The 24,742-nt window shown below is 37.8% G+C and overlaps 2 protein-coding genes across 4 annotated transcripts in view; both read left to right on the forward strand.

Annotated features, from left to right (window-relative positions):
• On the forward strand, positions 1-10,392 carry LOC135137101 (uncharacterized). The gene has a single exon (XM_064066653.1). It carries the CDS (start codon positions 27-29, stop codon positions 8,520-8,522), a length of 8,496 nt encoding a protein of 2,831 aa, XP_063922723.1. The 5' UTR covers positions 1-26; the 3' UTR covers positions 8,523-10,392.
• LOC135137102 (FERM, ARHGEF and pleckstrin domain-containing protein 1-like) overlaps positions 1-20,367 on the forward strand; it is a 116,129-nt gene extending 95,762 nt beyond the window's left edge. For all 3 annotated transcript variants that reach the window (XM_064066654.1, XM_064066656.1, XM_064066655.1), the window contains 8 exons: positions 10,399-10,766; positions 18,263-18,469; positions 18,525-18,962; positions 19,009-19,144; positions 19,191-19,328; positions 19,379-19,524; positions 19,577-19,836; positions 19,894-20,367. In XM_064066654.1, the coding sequence (XP_063922724.1) occupies positions 10,399-10,766; positions 18,263-18,469; positions 18,525-18,962; positions 19,009-19,144; positions 19,191-19,328; positions 19,379-19,524; positions 19,577-19,836; positions 19,894-19,990 (1,790 nt within the window). In that variant the 3' untranslated portion in view covers positions 19,991-20,367. The remainder of the gene's footprint in view (positions 1-10,398; positions 10,767-18,262; positions 18,470-18,524; positions 18,963-19,008; positions 19,145-19,190; positions 19,329-19,378; positions 19,525-19,576; positions 19,837-19,893) is intronic.
• Positions 20,368-24,742: the final 4,375 nt, after the last annotated feature.

Raw genomic sequence — 24,742 nt, forward strand, 5'->3', positions numbered from 1 at the left:
CGCGCACTCACACCACTGCTGTCCGGATGCCCTCTAGTCACAAGTCGGAGGGCTCCCTCGACCACGCGTCCCCGCCGCCGTTCACTAACAACTACCCCTCGCAGACCCAGTCGCAAAACGATCTAGGTTTAAGGCCGTCGAATCAGGTGCAGACGCAGACCAGTCCCGAGTACACGTACAAGTCGGTGACGACGCTGCCCAAGCGCCAGCTGTGGCAGAGGAGCGCGAGCTGCCGCGATTTGTACGATTTCAGCTTCGAGGACTCGGGCCAGGCGAAGCGGCGCGCCGTCAAGCCGCCCAAACCGCCCACGGAGAAGACGCAGAGCGTCGAGAACCGGAAGCTGGAGTCGCCGATCACGCGCTACGACGACCACCACGCGATCTACAGCACGAGCTCGCGGGACAGCAGTCTGGAAATCCACCAGGACATCATGATGCCGGACCAGAAGGTGTACTCGAGCAGCTACCCGGGCACCACCACCTACTCGCAAGAGTCGATGGAGGACCCGGGCAACTACGACCTGAGGGACTCGCAGGACGACCTCTCGCACGACAGCTACGAACTCATCGAGAAATCGGACGACGACTACAGCACCTCGGGCGACTACAACAAGTACAAGAAAGGGAAACCGCTGAACACGAGGAGCTGCAGCTTGGACTCTGGCAACTACCTACCTTCCGATAGCGACTCAGAGGGTGACAAACGACACAAGTGCAAGAGCGTTTCGGACGTGCAGCACGACATCTTCATGATGGACGACCCGCGGGACCTCCCCAGGGAGATAATCCCTCGAAAATCGGACGGGTCGTTCTACAAAAACTACAAGTTAACCTCGCGCACGTCCAGCCAAGAATCAAAAAGCGACTACTTCGAAACGAAAACGGGCAAATCGAGTCGCGAAAGTCTCAAGAAAGCCGGACGGGCTAGTAGTTACGGGTCGAGGACGTCCAGTCCCGAGTCGAAGAGCGAGTACGAAGGCAAACGACGCAAGACGAAGAGTTACGAATCGAGAACGTCGAGCGTGGAATCGAAGAGCGAGTACTACGACGCCAACTCGAAAATCGACGAACCGAAGTTCTACCACCACGAGTACGACCGGAAAATCGCCTTCGAGCGGAACTACGGGACGCAGAAGCCGAAGAACGACGTCGGGGACTACCCCAAGAAAGAAGTCTCCCACGTGCACTCGATCAGTTTGCAGAACGTCGAGACCGAACAAAACATGCGAGTTAACCGGATGGTGGAACAAAACACCGTTCCGAGAACGCATAAGCCGTCGACGAAGGTGGAGCAGGAGAAGACCACCCACATTTGGCCCGAGAGCATCGCAGGAGTACCCACGGAAATCCGGAACTGGCCAAGTAAACAACAAAGCGCCACACAAAGGTCAACCGAATCGGAAAGCAACATTTTTAGTTTCGACGAAGACAAAATACAGTCGTTGCAGGACAGTAGCGACATGGATATGTGTGACCACAGCTTCGGGGTAGTACCCAACTCCGACAAAGCGAAGAAGGCCGAAACCAAACGAAAACAAGTGTTTATGGAGATCGAACCGAGGAAAATCCGCGAACCTTTGCCTCTCCATCAACCAATCGAGCGGACCAAGTCGGACCCGAATTCTTTGGCACGACAGAGGTTCAATTCGAGTACCAGACGAATGCTTTTGATGCATCAGAAGTCGATCGACCTCACCCCGGCGGAGTCCAGCGATGAGGACTATCTTTACAAGCAAATACCCAGTGCTCCGCCTATCATGAAATACAAGGGTACCCATTTCGAGATGCCCACAGCCGAATTCGGCCACTTTGACATCCTCAAGCGCGAAATCGAGGGTCAGAAGACGAAATTTGAAGTTCCTAAGAGCCAGTTCGAAGTATTGGGTGCCAAAACGCAGTCGGACTTCATCAACTTACCGCCGAAAAGCGAGGATATCCCGTATGTGCTTCACAAGCGGCACGTGATGAACGGCACAGCCACTAAAGAAGAAGTCAAACAAGTGTTTGAAAAGCAGGAAGAGAAGAAAGAAAAAGAAAAGAAACCTAAACCCGTCGAGTCCGAGCAACCGTTTTTGTTCACTCAGAACATAGACCTGTCTAAAGTGGACCCGGTCACTCTAGAAGTAGACAAAAGCGAGAAGCCTGTTCAGCACATGTCGAGCCCGAAGCGAGACATCACACATATCGACCCGGTGCTACTAGAAGCCCTCAGTTCTAAACTTAGCCAAATCGAAAGCGATTCGCCCACTAGCTCAAAAACCGAAAGTCTGAAACCTCAACCCAAACTGCTCAACGTTGTTAAAGAGAAACCCGTTATTGTTAAACCACCCGAACCCCCGATCATCAAACCACCCGAGCCCGAGAAAAAGGAAACCGAGAAAGAAAAAGTCGCCAAAGTTGCCAAAGAGAAACCCAAGACTGAAGTTAAACCCAAACGCGGAATCAAGCCTAGAATGCAACCCGGCAAAAAGGGGAAAGTCACGAAAACCAAAGTCAGAATAACGTCCTTCAGTTCGGACGACGAGTCCCTGGATTCGGACGACGTTTTCGGGAGTGCCGAAGCCACTCCGACTAGGATGGAGTTCTCGCCGCCCCAGATGCGTAAAGAGATGGAATCAATACTGAAGTTCGAGTCCGAGCGGAAGTACTTGCAGTACACCATGTCGTCGACGGAGGTGGAAGGATCACCACCCCAAACCCGCAAAAAAACCGACAAGTCCCAGTACGACAACGGACTTGACCCGAACGTCGCCCAACCCGAATTGAGACGCATCTCCGAGCGGTCCTTCTCCATCCCGAGCTCTGAAGACGATCTGAACATGAAAACGTCCGATATGCAGCCGGTGTTCGCCGAACCGGCTACCGAAAGCTTGACGACGGTGCAAGAAACGGAGAAGGAAGACGCGGATAAGTCGTTAAACGACACAGTACAAGAGGATTTAGACAAGACTGAAGTAAATCTAGATGATGAGCGAGAAAAAGAGAAATTGTTACTGCAAGCGGAGATCGAGAACGACATCAAGAACTTGAAGGTACCACCCAAAACGAAGATTACGGAGATAATGTCACCGTCGGTGCGCAAAAAGGGTCAAAGCCCGCTGCTCTTTGCGCACGCCCGACTGAACCTATCGGAAGGTTCCGCCTTCACGTTACTCCAGAAACAACAAGCCACTGAATCACCTCTTCCCGGTCGACGCGCCAAAAGTTTAGACGCTCCCGTCATCCCCGTGAATCGTCTTCCACCACTCAACGCGTTCTCGAGCAAGGACGACACAGTAGAAGAAGAGAGTACTCGCACTCAAGTCGACGAAATCGTGGCACCCGAACCCGTGAAACCGTCTCCAGTCGAAGAAAAGGAAGTTAAGAAAGCGGAATCCTGTGAGGAAAAAGTCGAAAAGAAACGGACCATCCCTAAACCCGAGCGACTCAAACCCGTGCCGAAAGAGCGCGACCAGATCGTCCCCGACGTCACCAAATCCAAGAAATCCCCGAAGGTGTCACCCAAAACCCCTCCGCACAAGTTGGTCAAAGGTAAACCCATACCAGCGCAACGTACTACTTCCTTGAAGGACGCTCCGAAGACGTCTCCAAGGGAAAAAGCTCCTAAGGCGGCAACGAAACCACCGAAACCGGCCCCCAAATCGTCTTTAGCTAATAAGGGTTCTCCGAAGGTGATAAGTTCAAAGGTGACTATCGAGAGTGTGGACGAGAATTCGGTGGAAAGACCTATGGAGATTAAAAGGACGAAGAGCCAGGAAGGGGAGCCCGGGCGCAAAGTACTCCCGAAAGAGAAAGCAAAGAGTTTGGAGAAACTCGAGTTGAAGAGGGTTTCCAGTAAGGAACGGTCCAAGTCGCAGGATGACAGCGACACTGATATAGCCAAACGGAAGGAGAAGCAGCAGATGTTGTACGAAACGGCGATCAAGCAAACCAAGACCCTCAAGAGTCCGGTGAAGGACGTGCTGCCGGTGTTCCCCCAAGTGGAAGAAATGGTGCGTGAACGCCACGGCAAGCTCGAAATCAGCATCAATACCATCGAAAACAACAAAGTCTCGCTAGAGGAGGCCATCATCATCACCAAGTCGCCGAAGAAACTCGACAAGAAGATGGACAAGAAGTTGACGAAGAGCTTGGAGTTGAACCTGACGAACGACGACGAGTACTTCGACGAAAAACCGGTGCAACGACTGGGGAAAAGTCTGGATTTAGACAACAGGCCCAAGGAAGACGAAGTGATTACTTTCGACTTCAAAGCGGAGACCATCAACAACATGAAAGACGAAATTTCGCCCGAAGGTGCTTTAGTACAAGAAGTCGTGAAAGCCGAGGTACACAAAGAAAGTACCGACCAGGACGTCGACGAACCCCAGGAGAAAATCATTTTGGAAGGGACCAGTCTAGACGTGTGGTTGTCGGTAGACGGGCCAGACCGCACTACCAGCAAACTCGACAACATCCAAGTGATCCAAAAAAGCGATGATTTTTTTGAAGAACGGACCATCAAACCGCCGGATTTGGGCAAAATCGAGACGAAGAGTTCGTCGGATTCGCAAAGTTTGGACCAGAAGACGAGTCTCGGGAATTCGTTGGATATTAAATACATAGACGATTCGGGCGATTCGTCCCATCGATCGGAACAAGACGCTCAATTGATAGCCGAAATGCAGAAAGCGTCTGAGACCGTGTCGAAATTCCTGCGCAAGAAACTCGAGAAGCGCAAACTGGCGGCAACCCCTCCTGTCAAAGAGATACCAGAGAACATGGTGCGGATCACCAGCGAGGACGAATCTTTGACTGAAGTGAGCGACTTGAAGTGCGAAGTCGACACGAACCTTCTGGCGGTTAGCGACAGCCACAGAGACGCTTTACTCAAACTGAGTATCGAACGCAGCCGGTCTGAAGACACCGGGTCTTGGGTGACCGTGGAGTGCGACGAGTTCTACGGTGCCGAAGAATCGTTCGACTACGACCAAGCTCCGATTGATACACCAGAGAAAGAACAAGAAGCCAAGAGTCCGATTGGTCAAGCGAAAGCGCCCGAATCCGGGGACACCGCGAACCTTCTAAGTGCGGTGATCAAACACAGCAAGTTGGATTTGCTGAAACGTAGCTCGGACCAGTCGAGGTCTAGTGATACCACGGGGTCGTGGACAAGCGGGGAGAAGGACCCGAGTCCTGGTAACATCAAAGAGACGACTGATGAGTCTAGCGTTAGCTGCGCAATCGGGCTAGCCATTGGGTACAGCCAAACTATTGAGAAGTTCTCGAGTAAAGAGGCGCTCGAGAAGGACTCGCCGGAGTCGTCTGAACCTCCGAGGAGTCCGCGCAGTCCGCGAAGCCCGAGGATCTGCGTCCTGGGACGTGCTTTCACCATCGACGAAGAGTCCTCACGGAATCGGTACGAGGAATCGAGCTCAGATGAAGGTCACGATATACCCAAAGACCTGACTCCGGTGCAGGAGGAAAGCAACGGGGTTAAGTACAAGAAGACGCCCTACCCCTTCGAGGAAAAGTGGTCAACGGAGTCGGAGTTGAGTCAACGCTTGCACCAGAAGCTGTCGAAGAAGTTGTCTTCGGGTGACAAGAGCAGCTTGTCGTCCCTGGACGAACCAAAGAACGGCAAAAGTTTGCATTCGTTCGACCGACTGTCGTTGGAGTCGCGAAATTCGCTAGACACCGAGTCTAGTTCGGGTAGTCTTGGTGCCGCCACGAGACTAGGAAAGTCGGCTGACATCCCACGGGAACTTAGTTCCACGTGGCGACCCTTCCCTCTGGATAGTTCCGGGTCGGAGAGTTTCGACGATGGGTTGCTCCCGCCGGACCAGGATTCCGACAAACAAGAGTATTTCTTGGCTCGGGACGCCTCCGACTTTGCGCCTTTAACCGACGTCTGCTACAAATCCGACAGTGACGTGACCCCAACTCGTGACGACACGGAACTACCCGACGATTTAGCCCATTTTCAGTCGAATTTCGGCTACCCGAGCATCGGCGGGTTGACTCTTACGCTAGGGTCCGGGGAAGTCCTGGCCAACTACGGGGGCGCGTTCCTATCGCGGACTTTGTCGCGCATATCCGAGCGCAGCACGAACTCAGAAAAGTCGAGCCTGGAGGAGGATTCCACCAAGGGTAGTACTCAGAGTGATAGTTTAAATGATGAGTCCATGGCGTCGAGTAACCCGCAAGTGAGTCTGAGCTCGGACCCACCCAGTCATGCACATGTTTCCGAAGACAAGAAGACTCCAACCAATGAAAAACTACCGAGTCCGAGGGATGCCCCCAGTTTCGATCGTACCCCGATTAGTAGTTTGTTGCAGCGGCAGATTTCCGACGACAGACGAACTTCAGCGGAGATGGCCGAGTTGTCGATCGACGACATAGAGATTATTTCCGAGCGAGGGTTAAAATTGAAGAGGCAAGGGTCAGACGATACGATTATCGACGAAGAGTGTTTTGAACCCATTGAAAACAACAGGAAAAATGGGTCGAGTAGCCAGGAGAGCGAGGAGTGGCCGCTACCTGAGATTCCACAGCAAGACAAAGGCACGCTTTTGGCTATGCACGAAATTCCTAGTTCGGATACGTCGCAATTGACGACGCAAGTGTTCCAGCCGCCGCGTACCAACATCCCTAAAGTATTTGGTTTGAGAGGGTCAATCAAAAGCCAGGACTCGGAACAATGGCCCAGTCCCCCTTCAAGCGTCGTTGAACCACCCATAGTAGGCGACGTAGAAACGTACTACATGACGCCGCCGGAAGAAGCGTGCAAGGTCACGATCGACTCGAGTACCGTCAGTACTTACGACAACGATTCAAACTCAGACGACAACAAAACCTCGGAACTGGAAGGTGAGAAGACCCACACGTACGAAAACGTGGCTACGGAGCACATCAGTGAGAGTATTTCGGAGAGTTTGAGTGTGGGGGTCAGCGGGATTAAGATAGTACTGGATAAGAAGTCGCAGGATTCCAACTCCGACGAAGATTTGAATATTTCTAATTTGAACGACGACGTGTTCACGGATACTATTGATAGTTCGAGGAATGAGTTGCGGCCGCCGACGGTCATGCGACGCAGTACTACTTCGGATGACTCGTCGCACTCGCACTCACACTCTCACTCGCTTTCGCACTCTGGTGGACCCCCGAAAGCCGAACTGAAACCTCAATCTCAAAAAGGGTCACACAGTTCGTACTCGGAAGAGGACTGTACTAGTTCTATGGCGACTAATCTCGAAGACGGTACTGTGCGGTATGCTTTTAAGCCGACGAAGTGCACCCACAGTTCGCATTCGGAAGACACGTCGATAGCGCTGAGTCTGTCTGAGTGGTCGAATAGTACCAATACCGTTAAGTTCCAAAACTTGTCGAGTAACAGCGGTACTACTAAGAGTAGTTCGGGGTTAAAGAGCGACGATAATTCGTTGACGGACATCGCGCAGAGTATTTCCGAGTGGTCGAGTAGTAATAGTAAGCAACAACAAAGTACTAGTTTACAGTTTCAAAAATTGTCTTCGACTACGTCGGGTGATAGTACTTTGACTGATTTAATCCCGACGATTTCGGAATGGTCTAGTTCCGACACTTCCAAGACACTGGTGCCTCAGCAATTCTTCCCGACGAGTCTGAATGAGCGTCAAAGCGTGACCCGACTCGGGTCGAGTGTGGACGAAGGGGAATTGGGGACTCCGCTTGACCATAAAGGTATGCCGAGCCCTAAGAACATCCCGTCGGAGGATCTAGCACAACTGACTTGTGCGTTAGCGAGTCGGGGCGACGGAAAGTACTTCACTAAGTCCACGGAGAGACCTATAGTGATTCCGTTGCAGCCGCAGTCCGACACGGAGAAGAGTAGTAGTTCGATTGAGCAAAAAACGGTGCATACGCAGCGGTACGACAAAGACAAACAAAAGTACCACCAGCCGAGTACTAGGAGCACCGAACGCCCGGTTAAAGTCCCGCTCAAACTATCCAAGTGTTCGCCGTACTACTCTAGTAGTTTGAGTTCTGAGTCGACCCCTCTCGCCAGTACTAGTCCTATTCCGATTAGTAAGACGGCGACGGTACCGCTGACCCGCAGTCACAAGAAACCCATTTCGAAGAGTCTCTTCCACGCCAAGAGTCCTCCGAGCGAGAACGACTCCACTAGTTCAGTCGAGAGTCCTAAGAGTAAGTCTGATCGGGATCGTCGCGGGTACCGACGGAGACGGCAGAGTCAGACGCGTCGCCAGAAGGAGAAGGAGCACCACAGCGTCGAGGACTACTACTACGCGGGCGACGACGCTGGGGAGTACTATCAGTACGACGACGCGCGCGACGGCAGTCCGTTGCTGCAGTACTCCGAGAATATCGAAGAAGAGGGGTACTTACCCGACGGGGACTCCCAGTCGGGCTCGGATATTTTCCGCATGGAGAAGGAGGACGACGAGAGGTACGACCTAGCCGAGGGCTTCGACGTCGCCTCCATCCCGCCTCCGCTCCTCGAAGACGATTTCGAAGAGGACCCCTCGCCGCAAATTTGATTTTAATGTGATGTAGGAGTTTTTGTTGGGGTATAGTTTCGTTTTGGTGGTGCTTGTTGTGGTCGTCGGCGCGCTACTTTTCGTCGTTGCGTTGTTCAACTTTTTGATATTTGTCGATTTCTTCAGTTTGTGCTAACAAGAGCCAGTTCACCGATCTTACCCCAAGCTCTGGCTCTGACGAATCAAATGTGTCCTGACGGGTACTGGCTGTGCGGCGATTTTTTATATAGACTGCTAGGGTTAGCGATTACGAAGGTGCCAAAGTTACGCCAAATTTTGCGATTGGTCTGTGCTAAACTAACACGTTTCATGTTTTTTACGTGGCTATTGGAGCCGGTCTGCGTTCGTCGATGCGCACAATACTCGTTTAATCATCCAATAGTCGGATTTTTTCACTTCTCCAATCACTCTAAATGTGCAAGCCACGAAGACTGAAAATAATTTGTACATACATTTGTGTCGTTAATACAAGAGAATCAAACATTCTAATTATATATTTCAATCGGGTGTTTGTGTGATTTTCAATTTTACGATGTTATGTATCCTCTATATTGTTTATTTCGACCGGGATGGATGTGATAGTTGCCTTTTGTTTTTTCGTTACTACCAAAAGGCGATATTTTTCGAGATGGTTTTTGGGTGCATCGGTTTTTGTAGTGTTTTGCTCGGAAAGTGCCAAATTTTGACGGACCACGCGCTTAGGACACTCTCAACCTTACGATCACCAACAATCGCGAAAAAAATTGTACATAGTCTGGCTTACCGTCCTCATAAAAGCAAAAAAACGAGTTTTTGTAAAGTTAAATTTGGTTGAAATGTCTAATGAAGTCCTTACGCCTCCCGAAATACGGGAAATTTTAAACGAAAATCAAAAAACGTGCGCGGTAGAAAAAACAATTAAATTAGTAATTTTGTTTAGACGACCATTTGCGTAGCTTGAGTCTTCCGGGGACGGTATTCCAGAATTTTCGGCCCTCTCTTCGTGTGTAGTTAGTGCCAATTTTCTCTACTACTTGAAACACTACATAAATAGATGCATTAAAAAACGTTTTACCCTCATAGCGTTCATCACCCTCTAGGCGTATGATAGCTTGACTAATATAGCTTAAAGCGTACTAAAACGAACTAACTAATGGTGGATGCGCCGGGCTTGTAGATCCTAATGTGGCTGATCAAATCTAAAACCAAGATCGTTTTATTTCAGCTTATAGTTGTGTCGAATAGTCTTTATATTGTAAATAACATGTTTTCCATTTGTTGATTTTTGAAATGGTTTAAATCGAGCTTAGACGTAGGATGGTTTTCCGATTTCACACGAATTCTGTTGTACAAGACGACGGTCTAATTACAATTCCGACTTTGTGTTCCCGAACAAGTACAAAACACAACGCTTTTTGTACAGACGGTTATTTTCCTTGTATGTGATGTTTGTTTTCCTGTACGAAAGTAGGCCTAATTACGCATGTATTTTAACAACAACTGACATTTGTAAGAATTCGAAAGTGTTGTAGTCAATAATACGATTTTCTCCATTTTTACGTTTTTGTGATATTTATAATACTAGGGATGTAGTTAGGTTAGAATGTTAACATTGATCATTCCCTTTTCGTTGTTTCTGTTCGACGGTGATTTGTTATTAATGCTCAAAGCATGTAAAATCATGTAGTTTAAGAAAGACCCACGCTGTGTACAATCAATTTTGTTCATTCTGGTGACGTTTCTTAAACTGTAATAATCATTTCATTGGAAATAAAACACAATTTGCTTAAATACTAACCTTTATTGCTTCTAACGCTTCGTACTTGTGGGATAAGGTGAGCGCGGTTCTGCTGTTCGCGAACGTTGTTCCGTGTTCGCTAACAATTTTTTTTCGCAGATGACGCCAAGGAGAAGGATAAGTCGGACAACGAGGGTTCGTATTACATTCACAACCATTCGTACTATAACAGTTCGCTCCCGACGTACAAAGAAGTGAACGGAAACATTTCCAACTTGTCCGCGAACGCGAGTTACAATTCCAAGCTTGACGATATCAGCCCCATTAAAAATCTAGCAAAGGAGCAGCTTTTGAACAGTATTAACGCCAATACCACTACTAACGGGACCACGACGACTATCATTGCCGAGATTGAAGGTGAAGTGAAAAAACGGACGAAACTCCCAATCGACAAGACGTACTACATCGCCAAAGAAATCTTGATGACGGAGTTGACTTACAAGAAAGACTTGGACGTGATTAATGTAGTAAGTGCTAACCGGCGCCCCGTCACACTAAAACCATATTATAGTTGGATAACCTAATACAAATTTCAAATTTTCGATTTCTCAATTTTCCGATGGTTCAATAATACGATTTCTCAATTTTTGTCTTCTTCAATTTCACCCTTTTTAAATATTTCGATTTTTCAAATTTTCACGTTTCTAAATTTTCAGTTTTCTGATTTCTGAAGTATTTTTATTTACTTTTCCAATTCTCGATTTCCTAGTTTCGATTTTTCAATTCTACAATTTTTCGATTTTTAAGCTTACGATTTCTCAATTTTTCAATATTCCAATTTTGGGCTTTTTCAATTTTTCCAATCTTCAAATTTTCGATATCTTGATTTTTTTATTTTTCGATTTCTTAATTTTCCAATGTTTCAATGATACGATTTCTCAATTTTTGTCTTCTTTAATGTTGCGCTTTTTAAATATTTCGATTTTTCAATTTTTCAAATTTGCACGTTTCTAAATTTTCAGTTTTCCTATTTTTGAAGTAATTTTTTTTACTTTTCCAATTCTCGACTTCGTAAAGTTTCGATTTTCACGTCTTCAATTCTTCGATTTTTCGATTTTTAAGCTTACGATTTATCGACTTTGGTTTTTTAGTTTTTCGATTTCTCAATTTTCCAATTTTTTAATTTCTCAATTTTTTGTATATTTTTTTCAGTTATAAGATTTTTCAGTACGTATTTCGATTTTTTCACTTTTCGATTTTTGGAATGCTGGATTTTTTTGATTTCTCGAATTTTTATATTTTCGATTTTCAATTTATTGTTAAACTTTAGATTTTTCATATTTTCGACTGTTTTATACTTATATTTCTCAATTTTTCAACGTTTCCATGTTTTAAAATTTCAATTTTTAAATTTTCGATTTTCTAATTTTTTTTTTAATATTTCGATGTTTCGATTTTTCGGTTAACTCAGTTAACCAATTGTTCAATTTCTCGATTTGTTAAATTTTGGATTTTCGAATTTTTATTTTTTTAATTTTTCAATGTTTTAAATCTTAGATTTTTCTATTTTTCAGTTCTTCAATATTTTTTAATTTTTCAAATTTTATATCTTTATTTATATTTTTATTTTCTCATTTCTCCACTTCCCCAAGTTTCGCTCTTTCAGTTCTTCAGTTTTTCGATTTTTCAGGTTTCTGATTTTTCAATTTTTCGATTTTTTAAGTTTGAAATTTTTCGACTTTTTCTTTTTGACTTTTCGGTTTTTCAGTTTTTTAATTTCCTAATTTTTGGATGTTTCGTTCAATTTTGTGATTTTTCAGTTTTCCGATTCTTCCAGTTCCGGATTTTTCGATTTTCAATTTTCCTGTTTTATGCTTCGATTTCCCAATTTTTCAACTTTACGATATTTTAACTTTTCAGTTTTTAAAACTTTAGGTTTTCCGATTTCTCGAGTTTTCAGTTGTTCTATATTTCAATTTTTCAATTTTCGGAATTTTTCAGTTTATTTTCTATTTCTCGATGTCTCAGTTTTTGAGTTTTTCGATGTTTCGATTTGTGGATTTCTCGGTTTTTCGATTTTTTACTTTTGGATTTCCCAATTCTTCAATTTTGTGATATTTTAATTGTTGAGTGATTTAAATTTAAAATTTTTCAGTTCTTCAGTATTCTATTTTTCAATTTTTCAAATTTTGACGTTTCCTAAATTTTCAGTTTTTGTATTTCTCAATGAATCTATTTTTGATTTTCCCCTTTCTCAAAGTTTCGATTTTTCAGTTCTTCAATTCTTCGATTCTTCGACTTCGCTTTATTGGTTTTACGATTTCTCAATTTTCCAATTTTTTAATTCCTCAATTTTTGGATATGTCCTTCAGTTTTGCAATTTTTCAATATTTCGATTCTTCGACTTCTGGATTTTTCAATTTTTCGATTGTTTTATGTTCCAATTTCTAGATTTTTCGATTTCTATATTTTAATTTTTCTATTTTCCGAATTTTTAAATTTTCTGTTTTTGAATTTTTTGCTTTACGATTTTTCGATGTTTCGATTTTTGAATTATCCAATTTTTCAATTTTCCAATTTTGTAAATTTTCGAATTTCGATTTCTTTATTCTTTGATTTTTCAGTTTTTCGATTTTTAAATTTTAGATTTTCGAATTTTTTTTTTGATTTTTTGGTGTTTGAATTTCTCCATTTTTCAATTTTACGAAGTTTTAATTTTTCAATGTTTTAAATTTTAGATTTTTCTGTTTTTCAGTTCTTCAATATTTTTCAATTTTTCAAATTTTGACGTTTCTGAATTTTCAATCTATAGTTTTATTTTCTCATTTCTCCACTTCCCAAAGTTTCGATCTTTCAGTTCTTCAGTTTTTGATTTTTCAATTCTTCGATTTTTTGACTTTTCGGAATTTTTAAATTTTCGATTTTCTATTTTTTTTTAATTTTTCGATTTTCCAAGTTTTCGATGTTTCGATTTTTCAGTTAAATATTTTGTTCAATTTCTCGATTTGTTAAATTTTGGATTTTCGAATTTTTATTTTTTTGATTTTTTGATGTTTGAATTTCTCCATTTTTCAGTTGTACGATATTTTATTTTTTCAATGTTTTAAATTTTGGATTTTTCTATTTTTCAGTTGTTCAATATTTTTTAATTTTTTAAATTTTGATTCTGAATTTTCAGTTTCCGGATTTTTCAATTAATCTATATTTTTATTTTCTCACTTCTCCACTTCCCAAAGTTTCGACCTTTCAGTTCTTCAATTTTTCGATTTTTTAGGTTTTTGATTTTTCAATTTTTCGTTTTTTTATTAAGTTTGCGATTTTTCGACTTTGCTTTTTGACTTCGGTTTTTCAATTTTTTAATTTCCTAATTTTTGGATGTTTCGTTCAATTTTGTGATTTTTCAGTTTTTCGATTCTTCGAGTTCCGGATTTTTCGATTTCTCGACTTTTTAGACTTTTTACATCTTGGATTTTCAATTTTCCTGTTTTATGTTTCGACTTCCCAATTTTTCAACTTTTCAGTTTTTAAAATTTTAGGTTTTTCGATTTCTCGAGTTTTCAGTTCTTCTGTATTTCAATTTTTCAATTTTCGGAATTTAAAATTTTCGATTTTCTATTTTTTTTAAATTTTTTGATTTTCCAATTTTTCGATGTTTCGATTTTTCAATTAACAATATTTCTCGATTTGTCAAATTTTAGATTTTCGAATTTTAATTTTTTTGATTTTTTGATGTTTGAATTTCTCTATTTTTCAATTTTACGATATTTTAATTTTTCAATGTTTTAAATTTTAGATTTTTCAGTCCTTCAATATTTTTTAAGTTTTCAAATTTTGACGTTTCTGAATTTTCAGTTTTCGGATTTCTCAATTAATCCATATTTGTTTCGATCTTTTCAGTTCTTCAGTTTTTCGAGTTTTCAGGTTTTTTATTTTTCAATTTTTCGATTTTTTGACATTGCGACTTTGCTTTTTTGACTTTTCGGTTTTTCAATTTTTTAATTTCCTAATTTTTGGATATTTCGTTCAATTTTGTGTTTTTTCGTTTTTTCGATCCTTCGAGATCGGGATTTTTCGATTTATCGACTTTTTACTTTTTGGATTTTCAATATTCCCGTTTTATGCTTCGATTTCCCAATTTTTCAACTTTTCGATATTTTAACTTTCAAGTTTTTAAACTTTTAGGTTTTTCGATTTCTCGAGTTTTCAGTTCTTCTATATTTCAATTTTTCAATTTTGGAATTTTTCAATTTATTGTTAAACTTTAGATTTTTCAATTTTCGACTGTTTTATACTTCGATTTCTCAATTTTTCAACTTTTCCATGTTTTAAAAATCCCAATTTTTAAAGTTCTAGGTTTTTCGAAATCTCGAGTTTTCAGTTTTTCCATATTTCAAATTTTCGAATTTTTAAATTTTCGATTTTCCAGTTTCTCTTTTTTAAAATTTTTGGATTTTTCAATTTTTTGATTTCTCGATTTATCATTTTTTAACATTTCAACTTTTCTTTGCGGCTTCCGACTCCCCAATTTCGCGATCCTCTGCTTTTTCTGTTTTTCGATGTCTCCGTTTTTGAATTTTTCGATCTTTCGATTTTTGGATTTCCCGGTTTTTCGATTTTTTACTTTTGGGCTTTTCACTTTCTCGATTTTCCAATTTTTCAATTTTGGGTTTCCCAATTCTTCAATTTTGTGATATTTTAATTGTTCAGTGTTTTAAATTTTAGATTTTTCAGTTCTTCAGTATTTCTATTTTTCAATTTTTCAAATTTTGACGTTTGCAAAATTTTCAGTTTTTGTAGTTCTCAATAAATCTATTTTTGATTTTCCCGTTTCTCAAAGTTTCGATTTTTCAGTTCTACAGTTCTTCGATTTTTCGACTTCGCTTTATTGGTTTTTCGATTTCTCAATCTTCCAATTTTTTAATTTTTCAATTTTTGGATTTCTTTCAGTTTTGTGATTTCTCAATTTTTCGATTTTTCGATTTCTGGATTTTTCGATTTTTTATTTTTGGATTTTCAGTTTTTCGTTTTTTAAACTTTATTTTTCAAATTTTCGATTGTTTTATATTTCAATTTTTCAACTTTTCCGTATTTTAAATTTTCAATTGTCAAATTCCTAGATTTTTCGATTTCTCGGGTTTCCTGTTCTATATTTTAATTTTTCTATTTTCCGAATTTTTTACTTTTCGATTTTGGCTTATTTCTGTTTCTTGACTTTTCGATTTTTCGACTTCTCGACTTTTCGATTTTTCATTTTTCGGCTTTTCGATTTTTGAATTAGCCGAACTTTCAATTTTCCAGTTTTTCAATATTTTTTAATTTTTCAAATTTTAACGTTTCTGAATTTCCAGTTTTCGGATTTCTCAATTAATCTATTTTTTGATTTTCCCATTTCTCGATTTCCCAAAGTTTCCATTTTTTAGTTCTTCAATTTTTGATTCCCAATTTTTCAATTTTTAAGTTCTTTTCGGCTTCCGACTCCTCAATTTTTCGATCCTCTGATTTTTCTATTTCTCGATGTCTCAGTTTTTGAATTTTTCGATGTTTCGATTTTTGGATTTCTCGGTTTTTCGTTGTTTTACTTTTGAGCTTTTCAATTTCTCGATTTTCCATTTTTTCAATGTTTCCATTTTTTAGTTATCTGATTTTTCAATTTTTTAAATTCTGGAGGATTGAATTCTCGATTTGTCGATTTTTGAGTTTTTCTATGTGTGAATTTTTAAACTTCGAATGTTTATTTTTTGTTTTTTTGATTTTTGGATTTCCCAATTCTTCAATTTTGCGACATTTTTATTGTTCAATGTTTTAAATTTTAGATTTTTCAGTTCTTCAGTATTTCTGTTTCAATTTTTCAAATTTTGACGTTTGCTAAATTTTCAGTTTTCCTATTTCTCAGTGAATCTATTTTTGATTTTCCCATTTCTCACTTTCCATTCTTCAGTTCTTCAATTCTTCGATTTTTCGACTTCACTTTTTTGGTTTTTCGATTTCTCAGTTTTCCAATTTTTTAATTTCTCAATTTTTTTATACTTCTTTCAGTTTTGTGATTTTTCAGTATTTCGAATTTTCGACTTCTGGATTTTTCAATTTTTTGATTCAACTTTTCCATATTTTAAATTTTCAATTGTTAAATTACTAGATTTTTCGATTTCTCAAATTTCCTGTTCTATATTTTAATTTTTCTATTTTCCGAATTTTCAAATTTTCGATTTTTCAATTTTTTGAGATCTAGATTTATCGAGATTCGGATGTTTCGATATTTTGATTGTTCAATCTCTCGATTTATCAATTTTTCGATTTTTCACCTTCTCGACTTTCCGACTCCTCGATTTTTTGATTTCTCGATGTCTCAGTTTTTAATTTTACGATGTTTCGATTTTTCGATTTTTTTGCTTTACGGTTCCTCGATTTTTCGATGTTTCAATTTTTGAATTATCCAATTTTTCAATTTTCCAATTTTGTAAATTTTCTAGTTTCGATTTCACGATTCGTTGATTTTTCAGTTTTCGATTTTATAAATTTTAGATTTTCGAATTTTTATGTTTTTGATTTTTTGATGTTTGAATTTCTCCATTTTCCAATTTTACGATATTTTAATTTTTCAAATTTTGACGTTTCTGAATTTTCACTTTTCGGATTTCTCAATTAATCTATATTTTTATTTTCTCATTTCTCCACTTACCAAAGTTTCGATCTTTCAGTTCTTCAGTTTTTCGATTTTTCAGGTTTTTGATTTTTCAATTTTTCGATTTTTTAAGTTTGCGATTTTTCGACTTTGCTTTTGGGACTTTTCAATTTTTTAATTTCCTAATTTTTGGATATTCCGTTCAATTTTGTGATTTTTCAGTTTTTGATTCTTCGATTTCTCGACTTTTTACTTTTTGGATTTTCAATTTTCCCGTTTTATGCTTCGATTTCCCAATTTTTCAACTTTTCGATATTTTCACTTTTCAGTTTTTAAAATTTTAGGTTTTTCGATTTCTCGAGTTTTCAGTTCTTCTATATGAATTTCAATTTTTCAATTTTCGGAATTTTTCAATTTGTTGTTCAAGTTTAGATTTTTCAATTTTCGACTGTTTTATACTTCGATTTCTCAATTTTTCAACTTTTCCGTGTTTTAAAATCTTAATTTTTAAAATTGTAGGTTTTTCGATATCTCGAGTTTTCAGTTCTTCTATTTTTCAATTTTTCGAATTTTTAAATTTTCGATTTTCCAGTTTTTCTTTTTTAAAATTTTTCGATTTTTCAATTTTTTGATTTCTCGGTTTTCGATTTTTTACTTTTGGGCTTTTCACTTTCTCGATTTTTCAATTTTTCAATTTTGAATTTCTCAATTCTTCAATTTTGTGATTTTTTAATTGTTCAGTGTTTTAAATTTTAGATTTTTCAGTTCTTCAGTATTTCTATTTTTCAATTTTTCAAATTTTGACGTTTGCTAAATTTTCAGTTTTTCTACTTCTCAATGAATCTATTTTTGATTTTCCCACTTCTCAAAGTTTCGATTTTTCAGTTCTTCAATTCTTCGAATTTTCGACTTTGCTTTATTGGTTTTTCGAGTTCTCAATTTTCCAATTTTTTAATTCCTCGATTTTTGGATATTCTTTCAGTTTTGTGATTTTTCGATTTTTTATTTTTGGATTTTCAGTTTTTCGTTTTTTGAACTTTGGATTTTTTAATTTTTCGATTGCTTTATATTTCAATTTTTCAATTTTTCAACTTTTCCATATTTTAAATTTTCAATTGTTAAATTTCTAGATTTTTCGATTTCTCGAGTTCAATTTTTCAATATTGTAAATTTTCGAGTTTCGATTTCTCTATTCGTTGATTTTTCAGGTTTTCAATTTTTCAATTTTTCGATTTTTTAAGTTTGCGATTTTTCGACTTTGCTTTTTGACTTTTCGGTTTTCAATTTTTTAATTTCCGAAGTTTTGGATATTTCGTTCAATTGTTCAACTTTTCGATATTTTAGTTTGTCCAACTATAACATACTTAACCAATGCTAAAACTCACCAATAATTATTTCCAGTGGTTTAGAGACGAAGTCGGTAAAGAAGAACCCGACGAATGCTCAATCTTGCTCACCCTAATCGCGCCTTTGGCGCAGGCGCACGGTCAGCTCGTCAAAGACTTAGAGCAGCGCTTGCAAGGTTGGGACGGCAAGGGGGGCCCCCGAGCCACCAGCAGCCAACGAATCGCCGACGTGCTCCTCACCCACTTACCCCCACTACTCCCTGTAAGTGTAAAACCCGACTTAACTTAAGTTAACTTAACTAACCGACAATCCACAGATCTATGAAGAGTACCTTGACGGCCATATTTTGGTCCTGGAACGACTTGACGCCGCCTTTAAACAAAACTCTCACTTCGAGCAGCTCTACCGCGACTTCGAGACCCAAAAGGTCTGCTATTTACCGCTGACGACGTTCGTGCTTAAGCCGCTGCACCGCCTCCTGCAGTACCAAAACCTCCTCCAAAGACTGCTACGGTACTACGGGCCGTCGCACCCCGATCGCGCCGACTGTTTGACAGCTAGTGACACTCTCAAAGACTTGATGCAACCGGTGAGCGAGACACTCGAGCACTCGGAAAATCTGGCAACGCTGTGCGAGCTCCAAAGGGACCTAGTTGGTTTCGATAATTTAGTGCAGTCGGGCCGCAAGTTCATCCGCCACGGTTGCTTACTCAAACATTCCAAAAAGGGGTACCAACAGCGCATGTTCTTCTTGGTAACTAAACCAACTGACTTAAACCATGACTTAAGTAAGTTTTCAGTTTTCGGACATCTTGTTGTACACGTCGCGCTCGCAAGCGACTTTGCAGTTCAAAGTACACGGGCACATGCCTCTCAGAGGTGTCTTGATTGAAGAGCCGGAAGGCGAGTTGGCCAACTACGGTCTGGTGATTTATGGTGAGTCGTACCAACTGATAAACACAAAGTTACTATGTGGTTTCAGGCGGGAATCGGGCTCTCACGGTTGCGGCTAGCTCCCAGGAAGAAAAAGAGCGTTGGAAACAGGATCTGCAAAATGCGATTCAACTAGCTAGGGATAAGACGGACACGAAAATCACGTATTTGAGCCTAAAAAGCTGCAGTGAGTGTCGGGTTGGAAAGTCGTGACCGGTGTATAACGTGTCGTTGTAGGCTCTTCAGACGAAATTATGGACCAGTGTGGGAACGACGTGGGTACTCAGACTAAGCCGCAGCCGCAGAGGAGCAACCTGAAGGTGCACGTGTGTTGGCACCGAAACACTAGCATCAGTATGAAAGATGAATTAGTGGCGGTTGAGGTGTCGTTTCGCGTCATCATCATTATTATTATTTTTAATATTTGGGTTGTAGAATCAACTATCAGGTTATTTGTTGCGTAAATTCAAAAGTAGCAACGGTTGGCAGAAACTTTGGGTCGTTTTGACGTCATTCTGTCTATTTTTTTACAAGGGATGCATGGATGATTTTCCTTTGGCGTCGCTACCGCTACTGGGTTACACCGTGGGGGCGCCTGCTCCAGACGACGCGATTGGAAAGGACTTCGTGTTCAAGCTCCAATACAAGAATCACGTTTATTTCTTCAGGGCGGAGTCCGAATACACTTATAACCGGTACGACGTCACATCATCATTGTTATTATTCTTATTATTATTTTGATTTTGTTTTAGGTGGATGGAAGTGATCGGCAGCTGCACAACTCAGACTAAAAAGAAAAAACAGATAATTGTGAACGAAAACTCGATTGAATGTTCGCCGGAGAAATAACTCCACACGGGCTAGGTATAATTTTATTTATGAATCAAGGATTTTCTAATTTTAGGTTTTATGGATTAGTGTTAGTGTATAAAGCAACTAATGAAACTTACGTGTAAATATGGTTGTTTTAAGTATTATTGAAATTTTATGGACTGGAACAGTCATTCCTAGGTAGCGAATCATGGTAGTATTTCCGTACTCAGTGTAAATATGTATATTTTTTACATTTTTTAAGTGGTGCTGTTTAGACAGCCTAAATAAGGGAATTGTAGACGTCCTCTAATGATATTTGTTGTTGAAGTGGTTTTAATCTTTGTACATTCATTTTAAAACATCACTCGTAGACTAGCGAGATTTTATTAATAAATGGATTATTTTTACAAGAAGCCTTGTACATCGTTGGCTTTATTTACGAAAGATTGAGGTCCTCTCGGTGTCCCTGCATCGCTCCAAAACATTTTTCCTGGCCTGTTTTAACTAATCCTGTGTCGTTTTCCTAATGTCCTGTTAATTTCCTCTTTTTCAGCTTCCTGTCACGAACTGGTTGGTGTGAAATCCTGTTCAGAAATGCATTTGTCAAGGTTAGTATTAATAAAATTGCGTACAAGATATCATTGCTGTATTTACGAAAAAGTCGCAGATCTCCCTGTACTCCTTGCATAACTCCAAACTCAAGGTACGTATATCCACAATTTAGAACGTTATAACCTAGATTAATATAGATGCGACATAGAGGCTGATTTATTTATTTTTTGGATTTTCAGTTTTTCGTTTTTTAAACTTAAGATTTTTCAATTTTTGGACTGTTTTATATATATTTCGATTCTGAATTTTTAGCTTTTCATTTTTCACATTTTAAAATTCTAGGTTTTTCGATTTCTCGAGGTTTCAGTTCTATTAAATTTTCGATTCTTCCAATTTTTCTTTTTTACAATTTTTCGATTTTCAGTTCTTGTATATTTTAATTTTTCTTTTTTGCGAATTTTTTATTTTTCGATTTTTCAATTTTTTGAGAACTCGATTTATCGAGATTCGGATGTTTCAGTTTTTGAATTTTTCGGTTTTTCGTTTTTTTACTTTTCGGCTTTTCGATTTTTGAATTATCCGATTTTTCAATTTTTCAATTTTTTAAATTTTCGGCTTGCCAAGGTTTCGATTTTTCAGTTTTTCAGTTCCTCAATTTTTCGATTTTTCAAGGCTCCAGATTTTTCAATTTTTCGATTCTTTAGGTTTTTAATTTTTCGTTTTTTGAACTTCCGGTTTTCACAGAAAATCTAAAGAACTGAAAATCGAAAAAATCTAAAATTTTAAAACCGAATAACGAAAAATCGAGAAATCTAAACTCCCAAATTAAAAAAATCGGATAACTTAAAAATCGAAACATCGAAAAACTGGAAAATTGAAACAATCGAGAAACCGAAATAGGTCAAAATCGAAAAATCCAAATCTCGATAAATCGAGAAATCAAAAAACTTAAAAATTCGAAAAATTGAAAAATTGAGAGATTGAATGATACAAAAAACGAGAAATCGAAAAGATGTTTCGATTTGAAGATTTTTCAGTTTTTCGATTTTTCAACTTTAGATTTTCGAATTTTCTTTTTTGATTCTTTGATGTTTGGATTTCTCCGTTTTTCAATGTTTTAAATTTTAGATTTTTCGATTTCCGGATTTTTTGATTTTCCAGTTCTTCAGCATTTCTATTTTACGATTTTTCAATTAATATTTTTTTTTATTTTCCCTTTTCTCGAATTCGCAGTTTCGATTTTTCAGTTCTTCAATTCTTTGTTTCAGTTTTGGGATTTTTCAATATTTCTATTTTCGACTTTTCGATTTTTTATTTTTTGGATTTTCAGTTTTTCGTTTTTTAAACTTAAGATTTTTCAATGTTCGACTGTTTTATATGTATTTCGATTCTGAATTTTTCGAGTTTTCAGTTTTTCGTTTTTTGACATTTTTGAATTTTCAGTTTTCCGATTTCTCAATTAATCTATTTTTTGATTTTCCCATTTTCGAGTTTACCAAGGTTTCGATTTTTCAGTTTTTCAGCTCCTCAATTTTTCGATTTTTCGGGCTCCAGATTTTTCAATTTTTCGTTTCTTTAAGTTTGCAATTTTTCGGCTTTTCGATTTCCCAATTTTTCAATTTTTAAATTTCCCAATTTTTGGATATTTCGTTCAATTTTGTGAGTTTTCTCAGTTTTTCTATTCTTCAATTTTTCAATTTTGGGATTTTTTAGTATTTTGACATTTGGATTTTTCACGGTCTGGATTTTTAAATTGGGAAATTGACAATCAAAATATCGAAAAATCCAAATCTCGATAAATCGAGAAATCAAAAGACTTAAAAATTCGAAAAATTGAAAAATTGAGAGATTGAAAGATCCAAAGAACGGGAAATCGAAAAGATGTTTCGATTTTTCAGTTATCCGATTTTTCAATTTTTTTAAATTCGGGAGTTTCGATTTGTCGATTTTTCAGATTTAGATTTTCGAATTTTTCTTTTTTGATTCTTTGATGTTTGGATTTCTCCGTTTTTCAATGTTTTAAATTTTAGATTTTTTGATTTTCCAGTTCTTCAGCATTTCTATTTTATGATTTTTCAATTAATATTTTTTTATTTTCACTTTTCTCGAATTCACAGTTTCGATTTTTCAGTTCTTCAATTCTTTGTTTCAGTTTTGGGATTTTTCGATATATTTATTTTTCGACTTTTCGATTTTTTATTTTTTGGATTTTCAGCTTTTCGTTTTTTAAACTTAAGATTTTTCACTTTTCGACTGTTTTATATATATTTCGATTCTGAATTTTTCGAGTTTTCAGTTCTTGTATATTCTAATTTTTCTTTTTTCCGAATTTTTTATTTTTCGATTTTTCAATTTTTTGAGAACTCGATTTATCGAGATTCGAATGTTTCAGTTTTTGAATTTTTCGGTATTTCGATTTTTCGATTTGTCGGTTTTTCGTTTTTTTGTTACTTTTCGGCTTTTCGATTTTTGAATTATCCGTTTTTCAATTTTCCAATTTTTAAAATTTTTAAGTTTTGACGTCTCTGAATTTTCATTTTTCCGATTTCGCAATTAATCTATTTTTTGATTTTCCCATTTTCGACTTGCCAAGGTTTCGATTTTTCAGTTTTTCAGTTCCTCAATTTTTCGATTTTTCAGGCTCCAGATTTTTCAATTTTTCGATTGTTTAGGTTTGCAATTTTTCGGCTTTTCGATTTCCCAATTTTTCAATTTTTGGATATTTCGTTCAATTTTGTGAGTTTTCTCAGTTTTTCGATTCTTCAATTTTTCAATTTTGGGATTTTTTAGTATTTTGACTTTTGGATTTTTCACGTTCTGGATTTTTAAATTGGGAAATTGACAATCAAAATATCGAAATATTCCAAATCTCGATAAATCGAGAAATCAAAAAACTTAAAAATTCGAAAAATTGAAAAATTGAGAAATTTAAATTTCCAAAAAACGAGAAATCGGAAAGTAATGAAGTCGAAAAATAGAGAAATCGACAAACAATAGAAAGATTAAGAAATACTGAAAAATTAAAATATCAAAAGATTGAAAAATCTAAAATTAAAAATCCAAAAATTGAAAAATCGAAAAAGTAAAAAGGTAGACACATCGAAAAACTCAGAAGCAAAAATAGAAAAGCCGAGGAATTGAAATATTGAAAAATCCTAAAACAGAAATATCTAAAAAGTGAAAAATCGAAAAATCAAAAAAGTGAAGTCGAAAAATAGAAACCTTAAAAAATCGAAAAATAGAAAAATCAAAAAATTAAAGAATTGAACAGGAAAATCGAAACACTCGAAGGTCAAGAAATGGGGAATTCAAAATAACGATTAACTGAAAAATCGAGAAACCGAAAAATAAAAAAAAAAATCCTAAATTTGAGAAATCGAAAAAAAAATCGGGGTTTCGAAAAATTGATGAAGCGAAAAATCGAAAAATTCCAAACTAAAACACTGAAAATTGAGAAATCAAGAAATGAAAAGACGAAAAATCATCAAGTCGAAAAATGAAAAAACTGAAAATTTAAAAAAACTCAAAAATCAAAAAATTGAAAATCGAGAAATGAGAACAACGAAAGATCGAAAAATCAAGAAATCCAAAAGTTAAAAAATCGAGAAGCCGAAAAGTAGAAACATTGAAAATCTGTAAAATTAAAACTTCGAAATATTGAGAAATCGAAATGGACCAAAATCCAAAAGTCGAAAAATCAAAAATTTAACATTAGAAAAACTAATTCGTAAAAATTGAAAAATCCAAAAATCGAGAAATTGAACAAGCAAAAAACCGAAACGTCGAAATGCTGATAAATCGAAAATTTTGAAAAATTAAAAAATCGAAAATTGGCAAAATGACAATTGAAAAACAGAAAATCTAAAACCGGGAAGTCGAAAAATCAAAAGATTAAGAAATCGAAATATTTGAAAAATTCGAAAACTTGAAAAATTGAAATATCAAAGAACTGAAATGAAAAATCGAGAAATCGAAAAATCTAAAATTTTAACAATTAAAAAATCTAAAATTTAAAACTCGAAAAAGTAAAAAAATCGACACATCGAAAAATCCCGGAGTCAAAAATCGAAAAGTCGAAGAATCGAAATTTTGAAAAATCCCAAAACTGAAATATCGAAAAACTAAAAAATGAAAGAAAAACTGAAAAATGGAAAACCTGAAACCTCCGGAAACTAAAATGTCCAAAAACTGAGAACCTAAAAAGTCGAAAAATTGAGCAATAGAAAAATCCAAAAA

The sequence above is a fragment of the Zophobas morio genome, unplaced genomic scaffold (assembly GCF_036711695.1).
Source record: "Zophobas morio isolate AGI-343-1 ecotype UQ-CSIRO unplaced genomic scaffold, CSIRO_AGI_Zmor_V1 ptg000028l, whole genome shotgun sequence".
NCBI lineage: Eukaryota > Metazoa > Arthropoda > Insecta > Coleoptera > Tenebrionidae > Zophobas > Zophobas morio.